Source organism: Scophthalmus maximus, chromosome 10 (genome assembly GCF_022379125.1).
Source record: "Scophthalmus maximus strain ysfricsl-2021 chromosome 10, ASM2237912v1, whole genome shotgun sequence".
Taxonomy (NCBI): domain Eukaryota; kingdom Metazoa; phylum Chordata; class Actinopteri; order Pleuronectiformes; family Scophthalmidae; genus Scophthalmus; species Scophthalmus maximus.
Genome location: NC_061524.1, coordinates 3,289,910 through 3,301,143, shown reverse-complemented (window position 1 = coordinate 3,301,143; position 11,234 = coordinate 3,289,910). Strand labels below are relative to the sequence as shown.

General features: G+C 45.5%; 1 protein-coding gene across 1 annotated transcript; it reads right to left on the bottom strand.

The window, feature by feature from the left end:
• Positions 1-915: 915 nt before the first annotated feature.
• On the bottom strand, positions 916-10,794 carry LOC118283498 (gap junction alpha-5 protein). The gene is made up of 7 exons (XM_035605539.2): positions 9,559-10,794; positions 6,232-6,371; positions 5,655-5,819; positions 4,796-5,071; positions 4,619-4,684; positions 4,355-4,503; positions 916-3,228 (listed from the first exon to the last, which is right to left on the bottom strand). The coding sequence occupies exons 2-7, from the start codon at positions 6,298-6,300 to the stop codon at positions 2,736-2,738; spliced, it is 1,218 nt and encodes a 405-aa protein (XP_035461432.1). The 5' UTR covers positions 6,301-6,371; positions 9,559-10,794; the 3' UTR covers positions 916-2,735.
• Between the last annotated feature and the right edge of the window lie 440 nt (positions 10,795-11,234).

The window sequence follows — 11,234 nt, the reverse complement described above, 5'->3', positions numbered from 1 at the left end:
GTATTGAATTGTAAAATGAAAAATCCATGTCACCCTTTAACCTTTCATTTAAATGTATATTTGTTTTTAGTTTTTTTTTAGATATATTTTCATAAAGCTTAGAGGAGCTGGAGTCTTTCCAGACATGGAACAGTATTGTGGTGTCTGAACGTGGCTGAGCAGGAGATGGAAATGAGGGTAAGAAAAACAACAAAAACAAAAAACTGAAGTTCCCAAACATTCCTGGTGTATTCAGATGACCTTAATGGGAATTCTCCCAACAGCCCCTTGCTCCAAACGAGACATGTTCGCATGGGAACCAGGCAAAAACATGTATTCATTTTTATTTTTATCCCAGAGTCGCTTTTTCTCAACTACTTCAAAATTTGTCATCAGTCCCATGTCTGTCTGTCTGTCCATCATCTGTTGAAATGAAAGGGGCCTGGACACTGAACTTCCTCACTGTATTAAAATAACAGGAAGTTAACATGTAGTCTGGTCCGTTCACAAACATCCTATCCCTGCGAAAAGAAATCTTTGAAAATAGACGCTCCTCAGTGATCCAGAACTTGCCTGGGAATCTTCCGATTTTAAAGTTTTCCTCAGTTTCACGGTAATCCTGTGATAGTTGTCCGCATAAGCAATGGTGCCATGCAAAGAGCAACTACTTACGGCCAATTCGGCATACTTATTTGTCCAAAATGTAAATAGATATAGTCTAAAGCGGATCGAATTTATCATAATAATCCTCTTGTTTCTTGTAAGAATGCAGAAAAAAAATGCAGAATTATATGAAGTGATATTTGATATTATATTTTCTCTATAAACAGGATGGACATAACAAACCATGACAACTTTTGCCTTAATTGAAATAAAAAATCTTGATTGGGGTCCTTTCTGTCAGAGACACAAACACCAGAGACAGACTACTAGACAAACAGGTTTTGCATTGTTTTATCTGCAAAGCGTTTGTTTATACATACACAAATTCTCATCATGCAAGTGAAATAATAAATATAAAACCAACAATTTATAAGAAATTCACAACAATTTTTAAAATTCTCCTAAGATAGAAATCACTGTGTATGTATATATATTTGTAAAAATGTAATTTGTTGTGCTGTTGTCTAGTAACAGTTACACGTGCACATGTCAGACTTGTAGAGATTGTAGTGAAACTGAAGAAATATAGATTTTAAAAAATAGAAGAAGAAAATGTTGGTGTATATATGCAATTGGGATTTGCTTCATATTCATATCCACTGAATGGGGCTAAAACAAAGGGCACTACTGTAGTAAGAACTCAAACAAGCCCAAAAAACAGGCTACATTCTTTGATAACACAATAATAACAATCACAGTTTGACAAAATTACATCAAGTAGGTTCCGGCTATACTTTGCGGTAAAACGTTAAAGAAGTCAGCGCTGTCCGACGATCGGGTCCAATCTCGGTCCACAGGTCGTCCACAGATTTAAGGCTCAGAACCCAGTCAGATCCAACAGAACAGCCAATAACTAATAGGTTGCTTAACGACAGCAGCAGTGACTCCGGAAAATGCTTTTAATATTTCATAAGTTTCACGTAAGTTATACCTCTAATTCACAACATCTCTATTACAGTTTGGACTTGTTTCACATGCCTCCAGTTGAGTTTTGACCAGTGAAATCAAGATTTCTATGAATGTGCCAAATTAAAGACATCTTTCATTGAAATTATGACAAATTACAGTTTTAATTTTTACCGCTCAAAATCTAATTGGAGACGTCTCCGATGTAAAACCTGTCCGTCGATTAGAATCTGTGCATTTTTCTCAAAATGCTGCAGACTAACCGGACTAAACGACGTTCAACACGATTTTCCAGATGAATGTGCATCGACGCGACACGTCCTGCTCGGAATTCTGACCCTGAACGTGCGCGTACTCACTCGTACTGCAATCTGAGCACGTCTGTTTGTTGTCAGCGCGGAGTTCATAGTCCAATCACCGCGCCGTTGGGCCGATTGTGGTTACGTGATTGGGACGTGACGACTGATCGGACCGAGTCGGACCCAGCTCTGTCCCAGTCTGGTGTCGACAACGGGCCGATTAAGTGTGACATAGTGTGCGATATGTGAATATTCTGATCTCAAGTCGCTGCCAGCTGTTCCCGGTCGACCGAAGACGTCACTCGTGCGTTGCCTGATGTTGGCCTAGGAGTGAGTCTTCCAAATCCCCCAACACAGTCTGTGTTGCTCACACCAGTTCTTCCAGGATCTCCTCCAGACTCTGGGCCTTTTTTTTCCTATTTATGTGTGGGGGGGGGTTTTGTCTCTTCGGTGCAAATGTCATTGCACATGAGCCGAGCACGCGGCTGGTTGGCGCCCACGTGTGCGTTGGTGCGACGGTTGGCGTTCCCCCCGCCGGATTGGGCAGGGCCGTCCCAGACTGTGCAAGTTAGTGGAAACGACAACTTCACGTGGGGTTTGTCCGACATTTGTAGGTTCAGGTTTGTCTGGAACTCGACGCGCAGCACAAAGTCAGAGGTACAAGTTCTCTCCGGGAAGTATCGGAGTGGAGTTTCAGAAAAACAAAGGCAAACAGGAGAATTATTGTTCATCGTAAATTGGTACGCTCTGATCCCTCCGGCCGTCTTTGCTGAGAAGTTATATTGTGTATTATGTGCATGATAACGGGCGTTGAATGATCTAGTATATCTGTTGGTTTGCTGAGCAGCTGTGTGAGCGGTCGGAAGTTGTCCGGTTTCACTTTTCCATCTACACGGAGAGGTCGTCTGCTCTCGTCCGGCTGCTCGCTGCGCTGGTCCTGCTGAATCTTCGTTTGTCCTTCTGACAGAGCCCTCCGTTCGGACAAAGCAGCCCGTCCGGCCCGTTGTTCTGCGCCGGAGGGCAGCTGACCTCCCTGCTCCCGGGGCCGTAGCAGTCAGTGTCCGCCCTCAGGTATCCCCCGTCTTGGTTCTGATTGGTGTTCGCCTTCTGCCAGCCGTGCGAGTAGCAGCCCATCTGGAGCAGGTTCACCTCCTCCACCGCCGCGGCTCTCTTGTTCTTCTCGGTGGCCATGTTCTCCGAGTTCTGCTGGTTGGCCAGGCGGTGGGTCGGGAAAGTCAGCGGCAGGAAGTGCGACGAGCCAATCATACACTGGCCGAAGTCGGGGAGCGGCGGCGATGGCGGCGGCGGCGGCGACAGCGAGAGCTGTCGGGCCAGACAGGCGTTGGCCGGGGGGGCGGCCTTCCCGTTGTAGAAGTACCGTCTGCGACGAAGAGTTTGAGCCGTTTCGTTTCACAGACAGGAATGCAATTTCTCCATTAAGATTTACATTAGAAGACATAGTGTATTCACGAGCTACTGTATGAGGTTGTCTGAACTGATCTTTTCTTTTGAAAAATGAATGCCTTGTAAGGTTCGAGGAACATCAGCGCGATTAATCTGCGTTCATTTTCTTTTCACCGGTCATATATCGATAATTAGTCAATTGAAACTAACGCCACCTTGAACTAGGCCAGACTTTCCTCTCAATGAAAATATCACTCTAGGACCACAGGACATAATAATATTTCATCATCAAAGAGCCACTAACAATTTACCATTGTACTTCTGTAAAGTTCGGGGACCCACAAGAAACATAAATGGTTCAAATCAATATCCTGGTCTTCAGTGGGTCTCACATTTCCCATCATGCAACCAACACTCAACAACCCTTTCGTCAGTGAATGCCCATGAACCTGTCGGCTTGCAACACAGGCGTTCTGTTATAAGTCTCCCAGCCCACATCCAAGATAAACCCTGATAACATCATCAGATATGTTTTCAACTGACTTCACAAAGCCTTTGCCGGATTGAATAGTACTTCTCGTGTAGAGTAAATCGAATTCGACGCGTGAAATCATCAGTTCCCATTCCACGCAAAGAGAAGTTATTACTTTGACGGACAGATTAGGACTGATTTCATCTATTCCAATTTGTTGTAAATCCTCTTTCAGACTTGAACCTCCAGCGTGTGTGTGTGTGTGTGTGTTCAGAGGAGGTTCGTCTGACGAAGTGAAAGGAAGAATTGGCAGATATTTGCGGGTTGTGTTGCACGAATAACATATTAGCAAAGATTGATCCTGAGGCCAAACTTGCGCGGGTAATGCATCGCAAATTTTTTTGCAGCGTAAGTCTCGACCTCCCAGATAATCAATGCACTCCTCCATCTACCTGTACTGTGCCTTGTGCAATGTCTTTGACAGCAATGCTAAAAATCGGGGGGTTCCCTCAAAAGAAACAATCGCGAGAACCGTAGACCGACTCCTGCGTGGTGGGGTTTTTACTCGTCCGATTCCTCGTGACCTGCCCACAGTAGTTTGATCGACGGCGTGAATACGCGGCGTCCTCACCTGCAGCAGTGTCTCCATGCCAGGTGATGCAGTTCCAGCACACTGAGGGCCAGCGAGACGGCCGACACGGCCAGCATGAAGACTATGAAGACGTTCTTCTCCGTCGGTCGGGAGACGTAGCAGTTCACCGGGTGAGGACACGGCCAGGCCTGAGAGAGAGACAGAGAGAGAGACAGAGAGAGGGGACGAGTGACTGTAGACTTGAAATTGTTTAATCAATATCGAGGTTATATCGGTTTCTGTTTGTTGTTTTGTTTTTTTTACCCTGCAGACATATAGAGGATGGAGGAAGATTCCGTACAAGAAGTACTGGAGACACAGGAACACCACCTGCGTGGAGGAACAGACACAGTCAGCTGCTTCCATCAACCGCGAGGCACCAGAGCAGGTCGATTGTCTCACATGGGGCCGCGCTGTCGTGGACTACCTGGCTGCATTTACCTCCATGATGCTTCGTAACAATATACTCAGTATGTAGGTCTGCAGCAGCGCTCCTCTCAGACGCACTCGGCCCGCCGCCGGGCCGTCGCCCTTGTCCTTCTCTTCCTCCTTCTCCGCGCGCCCTCCCCCTCCTCCTTCACCCCCTCCGGGGTCGTCCTCGTCTCCCTCTCCGTCCTCCTCCTCCCTGCTGCGCCTCTTCTCCTCTCTGCGCACCGTGTGCATGGCGTGGCCCATGTAGATCAGGCTCGGCGTCGACACGAACACGATCTGCAGCACCTGGAGCGAGACGGGTCCGATTTCTAAATTACTCCCCAAATATAGCAGACATCCAACAATTTTGCACGACGCCACTGGTGACCATGTTCCAGGGTTTTTTTGCGTTAGCCTGCACGGTTTCCTTGACCGTATCAGCGTGGGAGAAATGTTTTGAGCCGCTCCCCCGCAATTAGGACTTTATGAAGTAGAACACCAGATCAAATGTCGACTTCAGTTGAACACAGAGGACCTCTCGGTTGCAGTTTTCAACTCGCTGTCCTGAAATGAGCGGAAACCGATGGCCGGGGGAAAGGTGCATCTCTAAAACTTGTGATGTGCACGTCCATCAAAACACGCTGCCCTATCTACCGCAACTCTTTGATGAGGCCAAGAGATATTCAAAGACGTTTGGTGAATGAAGAACTGTACGCCGGAGGAGACGTCTTCACATTTTGATGCACAAAATGAACCACATTGTGTGTGTGTGTGTGTGTGTGTGTGTGTGTGTGTGTGTGTGTGTGTGTGTGTGTGTGTGTGTGTTCACAATGTTAGAAGAATGAAATGACATCACATGGCGATCAGGCGACTTAGCACGGCGTATTACCCAGTATCGTATGTGTGCGATGGGGAACGCGCGGTCGTAGCAGACGTTCTCGCAGCCTGGCTGTTCCGTGTCGCAGTTGAAATCTTCCTGCTCGTCTCCCCACGACGACTCGGCGGCCGTGCCGAGGACCAGGATGCGGAAGATGAACAGGATGGTCAGCCACACCTGTGCAGCAGAAAACATGGGATGGGAATAACCTTAACTACCCATTTAATTATAGGAGGTTTTTAATAGGACGTTAAGTCTGGACATCAAGCATCTATCGTTTTCTTTGACAGACAAGAGCGTTCCTCTACTACCTTCTTTGAGTTGTATTCTGATCCGGATTTTCCAGTCTACGTAAAATGTTTTTCTAACGACTTATACAGTTTTTCTCTGTCACTGTTTAAGTTTATTTTTCGAGCTGTTTAAATTTGCCCCGCAGTAATATAAACTTCATATCTGTTTATTGTAATAAACCAGTGGCTAGCAAACCCAAATATAGGAATGTTGTATTTATATTGACGGGGAATACGCCTGTTTACTTCTTCTTTAAACATGTGGAGAGCGTGTGTGTGTGTGTGTGTGTGTGTGGTACCTTGCCAACAGAGGTAGAATGCTCCTGTACTTCCTCCAGGAAGTTTCCCAGTAGGCTCCAGTCGGCCATGACCGATTACGGATCAGCAGCACAGATCCTTCGACCCCGCTCAGCAGTCGCTCTGCAGACACCTGATTCACCTGATGACCAGAGAGCACACGGCTTTCAGACTCCTCTCAAGAAGCAGGTCGTATCTCGAAAAACAAATTCTGCTGCAAAAAAAAGCTGGTCTGCATCCACCAGTTTGTGTTTATAAACCAACTGCGTGGAACAAAAATCAAGGGGAAAAAAGGGCGGAATATCTCAAATAAGTTTTTACTCTTTGATGAGGTGGAAAAGTTGATATGGAAACAGACTTAAAAATGGAATCATGATGTATATTGAGCATGTGACGTATATGTGACGTATCGGGCACCAACATCTTTTCCTGCCATGCGTCTTTGTCGCTTGGCAACCGACAGGAGACTTAGCAGCACCAACTGTGCCCGACTCTCATTATTAACAACTCTGACAACTCAGATTTTTCTGGAGATTCGTGAGAAAATTTGCGAGGGAAAGGCGACGGTGAATAATACAGTTATTATTGGTTGTTTCTGTTGCGGTAACCTGACTGTTGAGTGTGTGTGTGTGTGTGTGTGTGTGTGTGTGTGTGTGTCTCTTATCGTGATCCTGTGACCCAGACCCCATTAATAAAAATGTCTGTGCCCATGTCTTAGTTTTCCCACACTCCCCCTCTGTCTGTCTCTGGGGGAAGGAAAAAGTAGACGTCTACTGTAAACACTGCTGCCTACCACACACACACACACACACACACACACACACACACACACACACATATACAAAGTACAAACAATAATATAACTACAGCCTGGCTACTGTTCCTACACCCAACGATGGGAAACTTTTGTCAGAAAGAGCAAAATGGAATTTATTCTTAGAACAAACGGTTGAGTTAAATAAATGTTTGTCACGACGGACGTCCCTGAAACAAACGGACCTGATGGTTTCTGCAACCGGCTTCTTAAAACCTGCCCTGAGGCTTCCGGTTCCCAAGATATGGAAACGTTCCACAATGGTCCCAGTTGCGTTGACGTCCTTGATTATGAAGACGAAAAGTTAAAAAGTAAAAATCTGTGTTCTCAGGTGGAGGAACCCCATTGATGCGCTGCCTACAGGTTTGGCAGAGATGCCGTGGAAGCTACTGAACTTTCTGCTTTGCCACGGAGAGGAGACCAAAGCTCGCACCAGGCTCTGGATTTCTCCGCGGAGCCTGACACATCTGTTGGCAGAAAAAGCTAGTTCATCTTTTGGATTCTCCTGACCGCCCACTAGCAGACACATTGTTACACTCTCAGACGGCTCTTTGATTTCTTGAGTCTGCTTGAAAGGCGGTGACGCAACATCACGGGCCTCGGGTCGATGAATTACGCGGCCTGGCGCGATGAGTCCTTTCTCCGGTTTAAAGCGATGGGCGCGGTCATCGGCTTCAGCAGGACTCCGAGCGCTGAACCAAGCGGCATCAAAGGTGCCGGTATTGAGCTGGAGGACCGGCGGAGATACTCGGCCACTGTTCCTGACGAACGCTGCGTCCACGATGAAAATAGATCCAACAACAACCTCTTTTTCTCCCCAGGCCCCATGCTCTTTGACACACGGGTCCCAGTTTCCCCCTCACACAGTCTCATTATGTATCGCAGACACTGCGGGGACAGTTCTACCGTCAAACTTTGTATCTGCTCCGTTGCACATGTTCAACACCAACCTTTAGCTTTACAATTGTTCCCCTGTTAACACGGGGGAGTAGGAACTGGCAAAGGGGAAATTACAAAGAAAAATAGGAGTCAATCCCAGCTGACATTGGGCGAGAGGTGGGGTACAATGAACTTCATGTTTAGGTTATATTACGCAATGTGATACAGAACTTGTGTACGTTAACTAAGGTTAAAGAAGTTTTAACTGAATCCATTTTAAAGTTGTGCTTTGTTGCTCAGTATGGTCAATCACAAAAGGCTTGGAAGCCTCATCCAAGTACCACACTTACGGACGTGTACACAGAGCTCAAGCTGTTCCCCTCAAGTCGTCAGTTATTACAAGCAAGATTTAAAAAAATAAACAATTTATTTTTTACTCAGGCTAAATTTGTCATTTTCCAAACGACGGAACGTCCATGTGCCCCTGATCGTCACGTTGATAGACTGCATCGTGCCTAATTTCAGAGGGTGAACTTAAAATCTGCCTGCAGGAAAATAAAAGACACGCTGAGAATTTTAGAGAGTTTAAGGATTTAAAATCAGATCCAAGATTTTATTTTTAATAGTCCCTTTTTGTAATCAAATGCCCCTCCCTTCCTGCTTTTGTTAAACCCAAAGGCTTTTTGCGTGTGTGTGTGTGTGTGTGTGTGTGTGTGTGTGTGCGTGTGTGCGTGCATGTACGTGCATGTACGTGCAAGGGTGTTTTGGCATGTACATCATTCTCAAGTGGTCTGAGCATCATTAATAACAATATTACTTCCTTGTATAGACTTTCTCCTGACCTTTGTGTGTGTGATTGTGTGCAACACTCTATTGTTCTGCATCCTGTCTTGATCGCACACACACACACACACACACACACACACACAAAGGGCCTCTTCTGGTTTAACATAATAGATGGTTATTCACTGACATCTGAGACCTGAGGATGTTTTTAATCTGATAATAAACTTTATTTTTAACACGCACCATTCATTTTTTGCAACTCGTCTTATTAATAGATACGGATCAAAAGCAGGGGAACTGAAGGACCAACAAATCAAAACTTAGTTCTACACAAAATTTCCTTTTAACAAACCTGGACCCGACATGTGGGCCTAGAAACTTTTACTCTGTACAGCTCTTAAAACCATTTAATTAACACAAATTGCAGGAAACTAAAAATGATTTTAGGAAATAATCAATAATCGCACAATAATTTAACAGAGTTGAACCTTTCGGTAAAGGTTTTAGATCTTGTGCAAATCTTTCTATCTAGTCTGTTTTAAGATAAGATAAGATAATCCTTCATTCGTCCCACAATGGGGAAATTTTGAAATTAATTGGATTTTTGATTTAATATCAGATATTGGAATATTGCATTATATTTCTGCAACTTTGTGGTAGAAACACAATTCTGAGGGGTAAATGCCATTTTAGAAGATATTTCACCGCGACAGGGTTAAATGAAATAAATTCATGTAAATGTTTGAAATTGGCGATATTGCAGAAATTTAGAGACTTAGAATTAAAAGTCCAACCAGAGTAAGACTGTGTTCTAGTTAGACTCCAGCTGATGTACACATATACACTTTACCTTTTTTTTTCTTAGGATACAGAAGCAGGGAACTGCAGGTCTTGGATTAGGGCCTGACTGAAGTCTCCACAAAGTTGATGGAGTGGGTGTTATCGTCTTCCTCCGCAGCTACTGTTGAAGTCCCGTTGAGCAAGGCACTTCTTCCCCCTTCCACCTATACCTCAGCGGCCAGCGGCCAGCAGAGGTTCCTCTGCGGGGTGGTTGTTAGGGTTCAGACTGCCGTCCAGGTTGTTCAGTTTGTATCACTTTCTTCCTCCAGTCGCGAGTTTTTTTAAACGCTACTTTTTACCACTTAAATTGTGGAATTCCCAAATGAGCTTGAGAGAGCTTCAGGGTCTCGGCAGAGAGACAGAGAGACAAAGAGAGAGAGAGAGAGAGTCCGAAGACCAGAGAGGAACAAAGTTCGTCCAGATGAACTGACGGCGAGACAGTGGGCACAGACACACGAGAGCACAGTTTGTGTCTGGAGTAATGTCTGAACTGAAACGTCTGCGACTGCAGTTTGTACCAGCCTCCTTCTCGCTCGTCCTCCCTCCCTCTCTCTCTCCCCATCGTCTGCATCTCCAGAGGAAATGGGCCTGGTGCCTCGCTGCCCGCCTGTTCGACTCCTACGTATGTGTGCATGTATGTGTTTGTGGTGTCTGGCATCTAAAGGGGAAGTCAGATATTGTATTAGGACACAATGGCTGCAGGTCCCAGTCCTGCATTCCTCCATGTCCCCCTATTATTCTCCCATAAATCTCTTTGTCTCACTCGCTCTCCAATCAGCGACCTCACTCCTGCGAGTACAAACAACCCTGGACACACAAACATGCACACGTTTGAGTGCACTTGCCGGTTAAATGTCCGTCGTTTCCCTTCAAATCCTGCCAAAATATCCAAACGGTTCTGGGAACTAAATTATGAATAACTATTCTCGAAAGTGCAGAATTAAAAGAGCATCGGTAACTTTTCATTAGCTCTTGACAACTGGTCGCATTCATTCTCTCGGTTCCTTTCATTAAAATCGGAACTTTGCTCATGATGAATGAATCAAACTGGGCAATGGAACGATGTCTCACACCCGGTCACACACTGTATGAGATGCATTGATATGATGACCTTGCTTGGTGCCTGAGAAGACTCGTCTTAAGAGTTTCTCAGGGAGGATAGACGAAAGCTCCTCAACAACGACGATTGTAACATATGAGGGTGCTCTCGCGCAAAGTGAAACTGTCTGGCTAATTCCGCCATGGTGACAGACTGTGGGGCATTTATATCTTTCAGGGTTTTAACCCTTAACCCTTTTAGTATTTTAGATGATGTGAGATACAAAAACTAAAATATATTTTATCATGTTGTCTACTTTTACACAAACTAGAGCCTATCCTTAGATAACTACCCGACATTATCTGACCTGAGTTAGTACATGAAACTAGCCGGCGTTAGCTAACTAGCTGGCTAGTTGCTTACAAGCTGGCTAGTTGCTAACAAGCTGGCTAGTCGCTAACTAGCAGGCTAGTCGCTTACAAGCTGGCTAGTCGCTTACTAGCTGGCTAGTTGCTAACAAGCTGGCTAGTCACTTACTAGCCGGCTAGTCGCTAACAAGCCGACTAGTCGCTAACAAGCCGGCTAGTCGCTAACTAGCCGGCTAGTCGCTTACAAGCCGGCTAGTCGCTTACAAGCCGGCTAGTCGC